This window comes from Desmodus rotundus, chromosome 8 (assembly GCF_022682495.2).
Source record: "Desmodus rotundus isolate HL8 chromosome 8, HLdesRot8A.1, whole genome shotgun sequence".
NCBI classification, from domain to species: Eukaryota; Metazoa; Chordata; class Mammalia; order Chiroptera; family Phyllostomidae; genus Desmodus; species Desmodus rotundus.
The window spans coordinates 59,204,531-59,222,878 of NC_071394.1; the positions used below are offsets into that span (position 1 = coordinate 59,204,531).

The 18,348-nt window shown below is 35.1% G+C and overlaps 1 protein-coding gene across 1 annotated transcript in view; it reads right to left on the reverse strand.

Annotated features, from left to right (window-relative positions):
* Nucleotides 1-1,290: 1,290 nt before the first annotated feature.
* Nucleotides 1,291-18,348, reverse strand: part of IL7 (interleukin 7) — a 45,670-nt gene continuing 28,612 nt past the window's right edge. Inside the window, exons 3-6 of the mRNA XM_045186145.3 lie at nt 11,233-11,313; nt 10,085-10,216; nt 5,729-5,782; nt 1,291-3,565 (exon numbers count right to left, since the gene is read on the reverse strand). Of these exons, the coding sequence (XP_045042080.1) occupies nt 3,446-3,565; nt 5,729-5,782; nt 10,085-10,216; nt 11,233-11,313 (387 nt within the window). The 3' untranslated portion in view covers nt 1,291-3,445. The remainder of the gene's footprint in view (nt 3,566-5,728; nt 5,783-10,084; nt 10,217-11,232; nt 11,314-18,348) is intronic.

Sequence of the window (18,348 nt, forward strand, 5' to 3'; positions counted from 1 at the left end):
TATTCAGTAATTTATTTGAAGAAGCTGATGTGTAAGCAATTACAACTTAGGACAAAAAGGATTTAACAGAGCTTTATTATGAAGTTACCAACAAAATGATGCAGAAGGTTGAAAATGGAGTTTCTTATCACAGGTTAAATGGCAGGCCATTCCTAATTTTCTATTCTTCATCCCTGTCCCAATGCTCAGGAGGAAACCTGGGGCGTATGAGAGCTGCATTACCTTTTGGAGGAAAAGGCCAGTGGCCGTGGGAATGATGTGTGTGTAGTGGGTCCACCCGAGCTGTAAAATGTGGGCAACTCGCATTGTCCAGATGACCGAGAGAGAGCGATGTGTGAAAGTCACTGATACTTCCCTCCATTCAGTCTTATCTTGCATAACTCTTCACTTTTACTTTCCTTTTTTCTCTTTGTCCAAGCACCTCAGCTTCTATACAATTTTGAATTTGCAACAATTAGGCTGGGAATAGGAGGAGGGTGCTGGTAGTGCTGAGTACACTCAACAATGAAGTGTTGATTCGACTCATCCAATCAGCAACCTTAAAGTACAATAAAAGTGAAAACTGCCATGGGGCATGATGATGAAAGACCTTACCACTGACAGCGGAAATATAAATTGATAATACTTTTTATAAGGTAACTAAATTTAATTTAAAAGCCTTTCAAATATTCATGTCTCATAATCTAGCAATTTTATTTATAAGATTAATTCTTGGAGGAATAATCTGAAGTGTGGAAAAATAATTATGCAAAACACATTTAATACTACTGTTATTGGTCTCATACATTCTTGGTAATGTGGTATTAAAGGTTATATATTCAGTAAAAAAGAGATCAAATAGTGGGGCAACATTAAAAAACTTTAAAAATCCTGTTGGGTCACCAGTCATTAGGGAAGTGCAAATTTCAACCCTGAGGAGATATCACCTCATGCCTATTAGAATGGCCATCATCAAAACGACAAGAGGTAACAAATACTGGCTAGGATGTGGGGAAAAGGGAACACTGTGCTCTGTTGCTGGGAATGTAATTTGGTTCAGCCACTATAGAGGAGCCTTAAAAAATTAAAAACAACTACCAAATGATGCAGAAATTCCACTTTTGGAAACAGAAACAGTAACTCCAAAAGATAACTGCACCCCCTATATCACAGTAGCATTATTCACAACAGCCAAAGCTTGGAAAAAATCTAAGTGTCTATTGATGAACAGATGAAGTTGTGAGATTATATATATATATGTATGTATATCCAGAAGGTATCCAGCCATGTAATATAAAAAACAGACATTTATTGAAAAGATAAGATACAAAAAACATTGTACATAAGACCATGACGCCTCAGTCCCCTTCAAAGTAGGCACCTTGGACTTTACACAGTTCTCTAAATCTCTTCCCTTTCATAGGCGATTTTAGTTTGGGGAAAAGCCAAGGAGTCACAGGGCACCAAATCTGGGCTATAGGAGGGCTGAGTCACCTGCAGATGTTTCTGAGGACTTGATGTTTCGCCAAAAAACCCTGCATGAGACATTACGCATGAGCAGGTACATTGTTGTGATGAAGCTGCCAATCACCAGTTACCCACAGCTGCGTCCTTCTGAATCATCCAAATAGTTTCAACGGAGAAATGTTCAAGCTTAACGCAAAATTTGATGCAGATTCATTGCTCTAGTCTCTCAGTCACATTGAATGCGATGGTCACACAGTACACATGCTCACTCAGCAGCACGTACCACCCCCACTGACTAGTACAGTGAAGTCATCATTGTCCACACACACACATTCCAGTCCACTCTCCTTGGCTGCCAGGTTACATCAATGTCACTCAAATTGTTCCCATTATATTAACAATGGCTGGACTTTTTCTGGACAGTATATATATGTATGTGTATGTATATATGTATATATATGTGTGTACATATATTCCATATTAGTATATATACATATATATAACACACATATATCATATATTTATATAAAATTCAGCCATAAAAATGAAGAGGAAATTCTACCATTTGTGACAGTGTGGATTGACTTTGAAAGCATTATGTTAAGTAAAATAAGTCAGACAGAAAGACAAATACTATATGATCTCATATGTAGAAACTAAAAATAAAAGCTCATAGAAAAAGAGATCAGACTGGTTGCTAGACATAGAGGGTAGGGGGAGGTGGTAATTGGAGGCAGGTGGTTAAAAGATACAAGCTTCCAGATGCGAGGTAACTAAGCACTAGGGCTACAGTGTACAAGGTGATGAATATAGCTAACATATGTAGCTGTATGCTACATAAGACAGTTGTTCAGAGCAAATCCTGTAAGTTCTCATCACAAGGAGAAAATATTGTTCCTTTTTTATTATATGAAAGATGGATGTTAGCTAAACCTAATGTATTAATCATTTCACAATATATGTAAATCAAACCATCCATCATGCCCTATGCCTTAAACGTACACAATGATGTATGTCAATTATTTCCCAATAAAACTGGGAAAAACATCCTGTTGCGATTAAGTGAATCTGACAGTGTTAATACATAGGTTATTTATTATCAAAGGAGAAATGTTGTCCAAAGTAAGCAATTTGTTTGTAATACTGTATGAAAATAGTTTAATATACAGATATAGTCAAAATTAAATATACACATTCCATTAATTAAAAGGCAAACATATATTATTCTCTTAAAAATATACTTTCCAAATTGAAAACTCATTTAGACATGTTTTATTACATATAAATGACAGAAGAAACTCAGTACTATGGTTTAGCATCCTTAGAACAGATAATTTCCTATTTTGTGGAATTATTTTTATTTTCATTTTAAAATATTTGCTATGCCATTTATTACAGGCACTGTGCAATACATTCATGTTTAATTACATGTCTTGATATCTCTCTTAAGCATCTTTTACTTCTTTATGTTGCTGCTTTAAGAGAAATGACTTGTTCGCATGGGCATTATCCATAGCTCCCTGTTAACTCTGAAACATTTTCAGCACAGATGACAACAATTTCCACACTTACTGCAGTATACTGATGCATTGGAGGCCATAAAATATTTTAGTAATAAAGCAATGTTAATTTTTAATTCTTGTAACCTTTATATACATCACAGATTTTAATTTCTTTTGAAATTTTAACAGGTCTAAATAATTAATATTGCAGCTAATACCTTACATGGATCATCTTACAAAAATCCGCACAAAATTAACACCAGCTGATCTATGTCCACATACGTATGAAATAGTTCCTTGATTGCAGCATTCAGTTTCCATTGTTTAAATCCATCTTCAAGTACCAAAGTACGTATTTCTCAGCTGCCCTAACCCATTCTTACCAGGATGCATTCAGTAACTTCTAGGAGGCATTCTCCGAAAAACTGCATGAGCAGATCAGTTCTTGAAGGATGCAACTAAAGTTCACACATTTTTATATTGTCACACCATACTTTTCAATGTTCTTTAGTGCCTCTCAAAATTTTATTCCAACAAGTTTGTATCTTTTCTAGTAGTATCTTTAGGAAACACATTTCATCCTGTCTTTTCTGTTCCCTTAAAGATTTTTTCTCTTCCTACAGAAATACATAAAAAAAAAAAGTTTTAAGTTCATATTTTTATAAATATACACATTTCCAAGTATGTATTTCTTAATTCTCATCATCTTAGGTTCTAGCGAAAATTTGGCGTCATGGAAAAGGAGAATCTCACACGATATTTTTAAGCTATGATTGCTAACTCCAGGTGTGGTTGTGGTTTAAGATCTAGCGTTCATTAAAGAGCTGTGTTGGGGGCTGCAACAGTAGGACAAGAATGTTGTTTCAACTTTTGTGACAACAATATTTGTAAATTACTCAAAAAAGGTTTTGTAATATGGAAAAATGTATTTTTTTGTGGAAGGAATAGTTAACACTAAAAATATGCGGAGTATTTTGGCAAAGATGATTAATTAGGATCTACCTGATTGAGCTTGTGCCCTAAGGTCCACCCCAACAGTCTGGTCTTCACTAGAGTATGGAGGACACCTGCCTCATTTCCTGATGAAAATCTTAAAAAGTGTCACCTATACAACCTACAGAAAATGGAGAAAGAGATACCTCGCATGGAAGAGACATACAGGGGAGTAGTGTTGCCTGTACTCAGTTTTACTCCTGAAAGACCCTGAGAAGTGGGACTGGTACATGGCAGAGGAATTCTTCACTGAGATAAGGCCCAATTATTGGGTGTTTTCTAGGTCGGTGTTGTGCTCAGTGCTTCGCATACATTATTTCATTTTATCTACTCCTCTAGGGTATTGCTGATTTCGCTTCCTTTCCTAGATGATAAAACTGAGCTGCAGAGAGGATAAATAAGCTGCCATAGTCACATGTCAAGATAAGTATGATGACTGGGTCTTGAGCTCAGCTATTCTATTTTAAGTCAGAGGTTCAGATCTCTTTTAGGTATTTATTTAGTAACAGATTAACTTTTGGCCTTTAAATAATCCATTCAAAAGATCAGACAACAGATATCAAAGGTAAGTATGAAGAAGAATTTCTATAGACTTCTCAATGAGGGTCCCAAGACATATTTTAAAGTATAAATTGAGGTTTATGTGACTAAGCAGATTTGAAATACATAGATGTGAAAATTTTGTGACTTTTCCTTAGAGACCAAGATTGAACATTCATTAAAAAGACAAAAACGAAGAACCATGATTTTATTTCTGTAATCCTGAGAAGACAGATAGATATTAACTCCCTTTTGTATCTTTCTTTCCAAATTTTATTTCTATTTTTATTCTCATGTCCTTTATTTCTTTTCTTTTCTTTCTTATGAAATTTATTGGGGTGACATTGGTTAATAGGATCATATAGGTTTCAAGTGTACATTTCCATGACACATTATCTGCATATTGCATTGTGTGCCCACCACCCAAATGTTCTTTGAAGCCCTCGTTGTATTTATATTGCTCATGTATTCATTTCAACTCTGCCACTTTGGGTGGAATTCCTAGGTTTCCGGAGTCCCAGGGTGAGCAAGCTTATCCTGTTTCTGTAAGAGGAGTAAGGAATTTTCATGTTTCCGTGTATCTACTGGTCAAATGACAATAATAACAATGAAAATATAAAAGAAAAACCCATCATTCTTATGAACCAGGGGTGTTTATTTTTACATGTCCTTTCCTATTTGATATTTACCAAGTTAATGTTTAATCATATTAAATTATCATGAGTTTTTATTCATAAATATGTTTATTTGCTATATAATGTGCAATATTTACTAGTATAAATATTTAATATAAATATAGAGTATTCACATATATAGTATATGTTATATACTCTATACTGATAAAATAGGTATAAAATGGGTTATTCATTTTAAATTAGTATTTCTTTACTAACAAACAAGAATGGCTTCTTTCTTCACATGCTTATTTTCTGGTTTATATTCTCCCATAGAGTTTGCCCATGTCTTTTGCCTATTAACTAGTATTTCTCAATTTTTTTGCTTTTTAAAAAATCAATGCTTTGATAGTTCCCCTAGCTTCTTGTATTTTAAAATAGTGGGTTGTTGTTTTTTTTAAGAAAGAATTTAAAGGACTCTAATTTCTAAGAAGTAACCTCTTACTCCTTTTAGTAACATTATAATGAATACTTTCAAAACCAACCATAAAAAAAGAAAATTCAAAGAGAAAATGAAGAAATTAAGGTAAGTAAAAAGCTAATGAAGAAAGAAAATCATACAATTATTCTCACCAAATTCTTAGTGGGTTGGGCTTCACCCAGGGAAGGTTGCTTTTTTTCTTTATCCTTAAAAACAAAATGACATTTACAACATTTAATATTAATTTTTGTCTCTTCTCCCATTAATAAAATTGCTAGTTTTCATGGATTACTCTAAACTCATTTAATCTTTTTGAGGATCTACTTTAAATTATTTATTGTTAGTATGGCAGAATACTAATTTCGTTTAGAAATAGAATAGAGCATACCTCATTTTATTTTGATTCATTTTACTGTGCTTCACAGACATTGCTTTGTTTTACAAGTTGAAGATCTGTGGCAATCCTGCACTGAGCAGGTCTATTGGTGCCGTTTTTCCAACATTAGTTCGCTTCGTGTCTCCGTGTCACAATTTGGTAATTCTCTCAATATTTAAAACTTTGCCATTATTGTTATATTTGTTACGATGATCTGTGATCAGTGATCTTTTATGTTACTATTGCAATTGTTTTGGGGTGCTGTGAACTGCACCCATATAAGATGGTGAACTTAACTGATACATGTTGTGTATGTTCTCACTGCTCCAGACCAGCCGTTCCTCTGTCTCACTCCCTTTCCTTGGGCCTCCCGATTTCCTGTGACACAATAATACTGATTTAGGCCATAGCCCAACAGTGGCCTCTGAGTGTTCAAGTGAAAGGAGGAGTTGCACTTCTCTCACTTTAGGTCAAATGGTACAAATGAGTAAGCTTAATGAGGAAGGCATGTTGAAAGCCAAGATGGATTGAAACCTAGGCCTCTTGCGCCAAAGTTAACCATGTTGTGAAAGCAAACACCCTTAAAGAAAATTAAAAGTGCTACTTCAGGGAACACACAAATGATAAGAAAGCAAAACAGCCTTATTGCTGATATGGAGAAAGTTTTTGTGGCTTGAATAGAAGGTCAAATAAGCCACACCATTTCATTAAGCTAAAGCCTGATCATGAGCAAGGCCCTAACTTCAATTCTATGAAGTCTGATAGAGGTGAGGAGGCGGCAGAAGGGAAATTTGGAGCTAAGAGTTTGGTTCATAAGGTTTAAAGAAAGAAGTCCTCTCCTTAACACAGAAGTACAAAGTGAAGCAGCAAGTGCTGATGTAGAAGCTGTAACAAGTTATCCACAAGAACTAGATCAGATAATGAAGATACACTGAATAACAGATTTTCCATGTAGATACAACAGCCTTATATTGGAAGATACCATCTAGAACTTTCATCGCTAGAAAGGAGAAGTCAATGCTTGGCTTCAGAGCTTCAAAGGACAGGTTGACTTTCTTATTAGGGACTAATACATCTGCTGACTTTAAGTTGAAGCCTGTGCTCAATTCCCATTCTGAAAAACCTAGGTCCTTTAAGAATTATGCTAAATCTCTCTGCCTGTCTCTATAAATGGACAAAAAAGCCTGGATCACAGCACATCTGTTTACAACATGGTTTGCTGAGTATTTTAGGTCCATTGTTAAGACTTACTGCTCAGAAAAAAAAAGATTCCTTTTGAAATATTACTGCTCATTGACAATCTACCTGGTCACTCAAGAGCTCTGATGGAGCTGGACAACAAGATTTATTTGTTTTCATACCTGTTCACACAACATGCACTCTGTAGTCCATAGAACAAGGAGTAATTTCAACTTGCGAGTCTTATTTTTTTTAAGAAATACCTGTCAAAAGACTATAGGTTCATAGATAGTGATTCCTCTGATGGATCTAGGCAAAATAAATTGAAAGCCTGGAAGAAATTCACCATTCCAGAGGCCAGGAAGAACATTTGTTATTCAAGGGAACAGGTCAAAATATCAACATTAACAGGAGTTTGGAAGTGGTTGATTCCAACCCTCATGGATGACTTTGAAGGGTTCAAGATTTCAGTGGACAAACTAATTGCAGATGTAGTAGAAATGGCAAGAGAACTGGAATCCGAAGGAGATCCTGGGGTGTGACTGAGGTTCTGCAATCTTACAATAAAGCTTTAATGGGTGAGGAGTTGCTTCCTATGGGTAGGTAGTAATGAAATCTACCCCTGGTGAAGATGCTGAAATGTCAACAAAGGATTTATAATATTACACAAACTCAGTTAATAAAGCAAGTTTTGAAAAGATTGATTCCAATTTTGAAAAGTTTACTGTGGGTAAATGCTATCAAACAATATCACATAAAACAGAGGAATCCTTCATAAAGGGAGGAGTCAGTCAATGTGGCAGACATAACATTGTCTTATCTTAGGAAATTGTCACAGCCACCCCAACCTTCAGTAACCACCCTTGATTAGTCAGGAGCCATCAACATCAAGATAAGACCCTCCACCCGCAAAAATATTATGACTCACTGAAGGCTCAGATGATAATTAGCATTTTTTTTAGCAATAAACTATTTTTAAGTTAAGGTATGTACATTTTTAGGCATAATGCCATTGCACACTTAATAGTCTATAGTATAGTAAACACAACTTTCATATGCACTAGAAAAACCAAAAATAATTGTGCAACTTGCTTCATTGTGGCAGTCTGGAACCAAACCCACACTATCTCTGAGGTCTGCCTACAGGAGAGAAAAGGAAGAAGCAAAAGAAATTAGTCTTCTGAATACCCTGGATCCACAAGTTTACAGGTATGCCCAGCACTGTGTTAATGGTTGTGAGGTATGAAAAACTAATATAGAAGGGTATAGTAACAGAGACAAAACTAGAATTTCAATCAACATGACAATAAAGTAATCGTTAAATTGTTAAATCCTAACCATAAATTTTATTATGCTTTACCCATCAGAAGCAAAATGAAATAAACAATAGGAAATGCTTATAACAGGCCAGACTCATGAAGAAATTTGATGTAGCTGACTATCTTTAACATCTCACCTTACCATTTTAAGAAAAAATGGACTGTATTAGATTAGTTAGGTTTGTACCATAATTTTATTTGCTTTCAAGAATAAATTATTTGTGTTTTCCTTCTTGACAGTTAGTTGGTTTTGGATCACAGTGATCCATGCAAAGCTAAACACATGAGAGAAGGAACTGCAAATATATAACATACCCATGACCCTTACCCCTCCATTGGTCAAGAGTTTGTTCTGCAGTTTTTCAGTTAAGCCCTGACTTGAGACTATACTCAACTCAGTTTCCAACAGTCACTACCAACCAATTGGATGTGTTAGCAACATAGAGTCTATCCCCCATTCCTGCATCAAAGAGTAGTTTGAAATCACTATGAGTAAGGATTAAGAGCTGGTAGGCTAGACTATGAAGTCTTCATGAATCTTGAGCTTGGCCTTGACAGATGTAGAGGTCAGGACAGATCAGATTTATAGAAAACAGTAGAAATAACACATAAAGGACTAACATAATGGGACAAAATGGGAAATAACCTTGGCAAATCCAGGACACCAAAAGGAGACTGACTAGCGTCGTGGAGAGAATGCATGGCAAACGAATGGTCCAACCTGCATCATCTTTATCATCAGTGTCAGTAAGGCTCAAAAACAGTCTCATCATTTTACCCTCTGTGAGCAACCATTAGCATTAAAACAATAATATGCCATCCTTTTTCTATCATTATTTTTTAAAATTATCTAAAAAACAGTCATAAGAAATCTTTTGGCTTTGTGTGGCAGCTGGTAAAATTCCTGAAGAGGGTGGGTAATAGTAATAATATAACATTTATTGAAATCTTCAATACTAAGCACTTTGCATGAAATACTAAGCACTTAGGCCATTTAAGCCTTTAATATCCTATAATGTAGATACTATATTCTTCCTCCATTTCATAGATGAAGAAGCTGTTGCCTAGTCTCAAGATACTGTCTTCCAAATTTTGTTTAATTGCTTAACAACCACTATCAGGAAAGTGGGAAAAAATAGCCATGTACTTATCAAAATTATTAAAACAAAGAAAGAGGAAATTTCTGGGTATACACACACACACACACACGTATACATATGTACATATACCCAGCATTAGCATAGAAAGGTATTTATTAAATACATTTATTACCTTTTGTATTGGCTATGTTTTTATAAATGTATACACCCATGGAATAAAATGATTAATAAGTTTTAAAGATAAAAATTTACCTTTACCCACCTAACTCATCCCACTAGCCTCCTTGAAAGTTATTATGGCAGTGAAGCATGCATTTTATTCCCCTTTTAAAATCTACTGACTTGCCCTAGCCAAGAGATGAATAGGTACTTTCGAACTTGAGATTGTCCTCTTCCACAATTGAGTAAACGTATATCAACTTTAAATTATAATAAGCACTTAGAATTCCATGATAATGGATCACCAGAGAACAATAATATCCTACCATGGGAGTAGTTTGTATTTTTGTTCAAAGTAAACAGTCCTCAGCTTACCTTCCTGGTGCAGTTCAACAGTTTTAATGTGCCCTGTGAAACTACTGATAAGTGGTGCTTGAAATCCTCACGGATATTCATTTTAACAAATTGCTTCAACTTGCGAGCAGCAGTTTTTAAAAACGTAGCTTCCTATTACAGAAAAAAACCAGAAGGGCTGTGATTCAAAGAAAATATTAAGAAATGATAAGCATTCTTAAGGATCCTAAAGCCAGAACCCTATTTCCAAATAATGCCCTACCTCCACCCAGATTTCTATTCCAGTTAATCACATGACTGACAATAACTAGACTGAAACTGCTGAGCTCCTAGGTGACAGCCTGAAGAGCCTAGAACTTGGTTTAATGATTAGCTGGTTTTTTAAACTCTCTTTCCGTGTTACATATGTGTGATCTTATCACTTGTGGGTGAACACCTAACAAATTTAATATTAAACAGTGAAAAGGGAGGTCTTCTGGAAGTGGCAATAATGAAAGGTATGTGTGGCTTTTCTTACTGTTATGTTTGCCCCTTTTAGCTATGGATGAATAGCTGGTAATAGGAAAATAGAGTCATATTCATCTAAAACAAGTTTTTCAGACATTTAATGTATTATGGAAATTAAAAAAAATAATTTACAGATATAAACTACTAGATGCCATGAGGTTAACTCAGCTATTATGAGTTTTTTAAAAAGACTATTAATACATTGGCTTTTTTTGAAAGAAATCACACCAATTTTTGTTAAAAGTTTTGTAGATTGTATTATTACACCAAGTACAAGTGCTAGTGATGTGAAGATTAGAGAATAGCGAAAAAATGTTCTGAATGCCTACAGCTAAATCATGCCCATAACATATCCATGTGTGTAATCACTCTAACAAGCTTTTTACTGCATAAAGATTTCAGATAAAACAGATATGTGTCTTTGAACCCAGCAATTCTTCTAGCATTTTACAAGTGAACATGAAATGATTAAATAAATAAATATAAAATCAGCACAGAAGACTATAGTATGAGATAATAGATCACTAGGAATTGTCTGGTTAGAACCAAAGGAATCTGTTATTAATATAATCAATATAATTATCTAACAGAGATACAAAAATATATCAGCTTCTATGAAGTCAAGTTTGAATAAGATATAAACTACAAATAATTGTCATTACCTTATCATCATCACATGAATGCCTTTTTAAAAAGTTAGGTTCATTATTCAGGCAATTACTAGCATTTTCTCTTATATGTTCCTGTAATAAATAATATAAAATTAAATGATTAAATTGGGAGCTTTTCTAAAAAGTAGTAATTATAAAAATAACAATGAACTTGGTAGTTATATGTACATTTTAAGGAAAATAACTTTAGCTTGGCTTAGCTGACAAGGCATGTAGAATGGTTTTCTATAGTTAAAGAATAAACAAGCATATACACAGAGCCTCACAGACTTGGAGCTCCCTCCAGACTCCACATTTACTCCCAGAAATCATTGAAAGAATCTGATTCATTTGGGAAAATAAAAGTACCTATTTTAGAAGTTACACTATATACAGAAAATACTAAAAATTTTGAGGTCTTAGAGTTGAAACGTACTTGAGGTTATTTGGTCCGATTTTCTGTCACTATCGAACAGTAACAAAGGGCACTTTTCATTAGAAGGAAGGGAAAACCTCTTGGGAGTGAGAGTCAAGTAGAAAGTCAGTCTGCAGCATTTTTTAACAATCCAATTTGTCTGGAATGTTTGAGGTAGAAATTTGCTGAGAAACAAAGGAAGAGAGTGTGTGCGTATTGTAAAGCAGGAGTGGGGAAGCAGACTGGTACATTCTCATACTTCATTGCTAAGGAATTCAAAGATGGGGGTTGCCTGAGTCAGAAGCTTTAGTGGACACATGAGGAAGAATTTCCTAAGGAATCAGATTCTCTGATGCACACGGTTGAACTAGGTCTGTCTGACAAACTGGCAAGTCCATGCAGTCAGAGCTTCTAGAACTTCAAGCAGTCTTAATATATTCTCACCAAAAAATAGGATAAGAAGTGGAGTAATGACGTAGTCATGGGCTTTTAATCTTCCTTCATCTGACTCTCAGAAAATGCATTACTCTTGCCACCTGTTAAAAGCTTAGATGGTTTCTAGGTTCACCCTAACCCTAAATGAATATACTATGTGTTATTCTTGCAGGAGTTAGTGTCTGAACACATAATCATTCCCTTAACCTGACTGTAGGCCAACGTGCAAGATCCTCTACCAAACCCTATAGGGAAACAAAGATAAGAAAATACTGTCCCAGTTTCTTGTGCCTTTTGATATAAAGGGTGGATGCTATATGCATTAGACATTTTTAAATCACTTCTTATTTTTGGAAAAGTATGTTTTTTTAAACAGATTTGTTAGTGGAAACCATCCCAGCCATACTGCAGATGTCTCTAGTGCAAACACATATATTCTTTTTTTTAAAGGTTTTATTAGTTTATTTTTAGAGAGCTGGGAAGGGAGGGGGAAGGAGAGGGAGAGGAACATCAATGTGTGGTTGCCTCTCGTGTGCCCCCTACTGGTGACCTGGCCTGCAACCCAGGCATGTACCCTAGACTGGGTATCAAACCAAGACCCTTTGGTTCGCAGGCCCGCGCCCAATCCACTGAGCTACACCAGCCAGGGCAACACATATATTCTTTATAACTATCCCCAGGTTGCCCTTATACACATTCCTGAAAAGGTAGTGGAGAACTACTATTTGTCTATTATCTTACTGACTTCCATTTAACCCCAAGCAGGAGAATAAATCACACATATATTTCTCTTTGATAAAACATATGTTCATTTTTTTGGCTATGCCATCCTTTGGCTATAGCCAAAAAAAAAATAGACAAATGTGCAGCAAATCTCTGATATCCTCCAATTTACCAAAAATATTGTATGAAAATATGTCACAGAATTAGTACACATTTCTTGGGGCATTTTAACAAACTGCATGACTCATGAATATTTGAAAAGCCATACTGGTTAAACCACTACTCCTGGTATTTAATAAAACTCATTTTAGGCAGATACAGAAAGGTAATGTTATGCCAGCTGATTCGTTTGCCAAGTGTTTGCTACAGTATATGAAGATGAGTGGGGGAGGGGAAATGGAGACAAGTGTACTTGAACAACAATAAAAAAAAAGATGTTATTATTCACTTGAAAGATTGACTTCTATAGAAGTCATAATTATAATTGACTAGTTGACTTTAGTACATTTTATGAATAAATTAAATATAAGTGTACAACTTTACTGTTAAATTTGCTTTCTGAAATTGTTTTCATTTAAGCCTTATAAGAAGGATGACACAGACTAAGATTTATAGAATTCTGGAGTTGGAAAGAAGCTGCTACAGGGTCGGGCACAAAAATGCACCTTTTTTAATTACAAAATCATAAGCATGTAATTCTTATGTAAAAACATAACAATGTCACACTCAAGCACACCATATGACATTTTAGGTGAAATTTTCAGATTAAAACTATAAATTATTGCACCGTATTATGACCCTACCGACCACACTCAAGCAGGCCTTGCTTCTGCCGGACCCGGTATATCTCTCTTGATCTAACAAACGGTAGAATTGCTTTGCCAATAATAGTTTCTTATATGCATCTTAACATGTTTGAAGATTTCTTCATATCTATTACGAATATGGAAAAACCACAAGAGAAAAGCCAAGATCACTCTAACTCTGAACTGCAATATTTTCCTGTGTAAAATATTGCTTTATATAAGCTGTTCATAAAATACATGTCCTTTCACTTTTTAGAAGTACATTTTTTCTCATTTCAACAGTTTTATTATATCTTTGAATTTTTTCTATTGTAACAGTCTCATCTTCAGAAACACTAATTATGTATACAATGGATTATTTCACTTTTCCTTTTACATATTTGTCTTGTATTGTGTGTGTGTGTGTGTGTGTGTGTGTGTGTGTGTGTGGTTTTTCTCCATCATGCCTTTCGTATGCCTGTTCTAATAGGGCACTCATTTCTGGTTTTATTTTGTCACTATTTACCCCTCTGCCCCCAAATCTAGATAACTCACTTTAATTTCTTTCTATCTTTCATCTGATATAATACTATTTTTAGCTGTTTGTAATTTGGTTTCTAAGTGTTAAGAAGAAAATTATTGACATTTTCTACTGCTTTCATGGATAATTAATCTGTGGTCTGAATTCTTTATCTTCCTGTGTATTCATTTGGTTATTTGTGTGTTCATTTGGTCCTTTATTTTGGTAGTATCAGTACATAGTGTTTCTTGATTTTATGGTTATTTTTGAAGGGATGCTATAATAGATTAGATTATTGTTCAGCCACATAAACATATTAAGAAGTTCTCTTAATTGATCTCCATTTAACCAACTTGCTGAGTTAATCAATTCTCACTATTCCCTCTATAAAAATATATTGACTAATTGCCATAGCACATTGAACATTCTCAGCTATAGTCCAGTATCTTTTTTTGTATATTTTATTGATTATGCTATTACAGTTGTCCCCCTTTCTCCCTCTCTGCCCTGCACCACCCTCCCTCCAGCAGTCCCCCCACCCTTTATATGTCCATGGGTTGTACGTATAAGTTCTTTGGCCTCTCCATTTCCTATACTATTCTTAACCCCCCCCCCATCTATTTTGTGCCTACCAATTATGCTTCTTATTCCCTGTACCTTTTTCTCCCATTCTCACTCCTCTCCCTCCCTGTTGATAACCCTCCTTGTGATCTCCATTTCTGTGATTCTGTTCCTGTTCTAGTTGTTCACTTAGTTTGTTTTTGTTTGTTTAGGTTCAGTTGTTGATAGTTGTGAGTTTGTTGTCATTTTACTCTTCATAGTTTTGATCATCTTCTTTTTCTTAGATAAGTACTTTTAATATATCATATAAGGGCTTGGTGATGATGAACTCCTTTAACTTGACTTTATCTGGGAAGCACTTTATCTACCCTTCCATTCCAAATGATAGCTTTGCTGGATACAGTAATCTAGGTATAGGTCCTTGCTTTTCATGACTTTGAATACTTTTTTCCAGCCCATTCTTGCCTGTAAGGTTTCTTTTGAGAAATCCATAAATCAGAAAGCTGATAGTCTTATGGGAACTCCTTTGTAGGTAACTGTCTCCTTTTCTTTTGCTGCTTTTAAGATTCTCTCCTTTAATCTTGGGAAATTTATGTGTCTGGGTATGTTTCTCCTTGGATCCTACTTCTTTGAGACTTGCATGTCTAGTTCATTCACCAGATTGGGAAAGTTTTCCTTCATTATGTTTTCAAATAAGTTTTCAATTTCTTGTTTTTCCTCTTCTTCTTCTGGTCCCCTATAATTTGGATATTGGGACATTTAAAGTTGTCCCAGAGGATCCTAAGCCTCTCCCCATTTTTTTGAATTCTTATTTCTTCCTTCTATTCTGGTTGAATGTTTATTTCTTCCTTGTGTTCCAAATCTTTGATTCGAGCCCTGTTTCCTTCCTTTCACTGTTGGTTTCCTGTATATTTTTCTTTATTTCACTTTTCATAGCCTTCACTTCTTCCTCTATTTTTGACTGAACTCAATAATTTCTGTGAGCATCCTGAATACCAATGTTTTGAACTCTGCATTATATAAATTGGTTATCTTCTCACTGCTAAATTATTTTTCTGGAGTTTTGATCTGTTTCTAATATACTCATGTATTTTCATGCTCATGATTTGAGTTGTATATTTACTAAGTCAATTCCATTACAATAAGTTATACTTATTTATATATCAGTTAATAATTCTATATAAACCTAAGAACTATTAGTATGAGGATAGAGTTGTTTAGGGGACTTCTGGTTTCTAGTGTGACAGTCAAGGAGCTTAGGAGTAACCATTCCATCATAACAAGTAAAAATGTTGAATAGGCTGAAGAACCAGGAACTCTTCTTATACCATCAGAGGAGTGCAGTCACAGGGCAAACTGCTGCCCAAAATATTGGAGAGATAGACAGGTAGATATGATCATCACAATTTACAGGGGCCGGAACCTCTATGGGAAACAGTTCTGGGGTACAGAGACCCCAACTGTAATTGATGAATTGTTGGAGGCTCAGAATGGACAAGTCTGAGAAGTAAATACTCTAAGAAAACCCTATCACTGGGGGTGGGAAGCACACTTTTCCAACTTTTTCCTGCAGGAATTCTATAAATTTCTCACAGTGAATATCTGAAAAAAATCCCTTTGTGCTTCTGGCAGAGGAAAGGGAAAGGAACCATTCTGTCTATGCCAGAGCCTTATGTTCTTCACAATGCCCATTCTCGGGAGAAACTAGTTAACCAGAAACTGACCTACATCTGAAGTAAGGAAAATACCCATCTCAGACCCTCTAGCCATTCTGTCTTACCAAGGTGGAGGGTACTGAGCAGCACTAGTCAAGTTTATAGCCCCGAGGCACAGACTTATCAAAGACTGAGACCTAATCACAGGACTAGACACTGCTTCCTTTCTCCCCACACTCAGCACTACATTACTGCCACACATCTTTCTGCCCAGTACATCCTGTTCACAGTTCAACGAAAATTACAAGGCCTATTAAAAGGCAAAAAAGCACAATCTGAAGACACAGAGCATTTATCAGAACCAGAGTTAGATAGGGAAGAAATGTTGGAATCATCACACTGGGGAGTTTTTAAATCTATGATTAAGATGCTAAGGGCTTTAATAGGAAAAGTAGAAAACATGCAAGAAAAATAATGTAAGCAGAAATGTGGGAATTCTAAGAAAGAATCATAAAGAAATGCTACAGATTTTAAGAAGCTATAATAGAAAAATGGGCTCTATATTACATTAGACATGCCCAAGGAATCTTTGAACTTGAAGATATCACAATGGAAACTTCCAAAACTGAAAAGCAAAAAGAAAAAATACTGGGGAAATAAAGGAGAATAGTTGAGAACTGTGGACACCTACAAAATGTAACACGTGCACAGGGGAGTATTAGGATGAGAAAGAAAAGAACACAAGCCATATTTAAAGCAATAATGACAGAATTTTCTCCAAATTAATGCCACACACCAAACCACAGAACCAGGAAGCTCATAGATCACCAAGCAGAGAAGTGCCCTAAACCTAGGTATATCATGTTCAAACTTTAGGAAATCAAAGATTAAGAAAAATTCATGAAAAAAGCTGTGGGGCAGGACCTTTCTTATAGAGGACGAGTTAATTACATCCACCTGCCCTCAGAACACACACAAGCAAGAAGAGAGTGAAGTGACATATGTACAGTGTTGAGAGAGAAAAACCACCAATCTAGAATACTGTACCCTGATAAATTATCCTTTAAAAGCTTTCCTAAGATCAGGAACAAGGCAAGAACGTTCCTCACATTGTTTTTCAACACGCCATTAGAAGTCCTGCCTGATTCAATTAAAAAAAAAAAAAAGGAAATAGAAGGTATACAGATTATAAAGGATGGAACAAAACTGTCTTCTTTTACTACATGACAAAATCAACTATATACAAAATCTAAAATAATCAAAAAATAAATTCAAAATCTCCTGGAACTAATAAAATGACTATAGTAAATTTGCAGTATACAGGTTAGTGGAAAAAATTGTTTTTCTATATGACAGCAATGAACAAGTGGACTTTGAACTTAAACACACCATTTACAGTAGCACCCCCCAAAAATGAAATACATAGGTACAAATCTAACAAAATATGTACGATCTTCATGAGGAAAACTATAAAACTCTGATGGAAGATCAAAGAACTGAATAAATGGAGAGATAGTCCATGCTCATGAATTAGAATACTCAATGTTGTCAAGCTGTTATTTCTCCCAAATAGATTTAGAGATTTATCACAATCTCCATAAAAATCCCAGCAAGTTATTTTATGGATATCAATAAACTGATTTTAAAATCAGCACATGGAGAGGCAAAAGATCCAAAATAGCCATATCAATATTGAGAGAGAAGATCAAGTCAAAGGACTGACACTACCCAACTCAAAACTTACTGTAAAGCTACAGCAATCAAGACTGTGATAATGGCAAAATAATAGATAAATACATAATAAAACAGAAAGCAAGCCCAGAAGTAAACCCACATAAAAACAGGCAACTGATCTTGGACAAAGAAGCAAAAGCAATGTGATGGAGCAAAGACAGCCCCTTCAACAAATGGTGCTGGAGCAAGCGGACATACATATGCAAAAATAAATATAGTCACAGACCGTTACCTATCACAAAAATTACTTAAAATAAATCACAGTCCTAAATCTAAGACATAAAACAAGGCTTCTAGAAG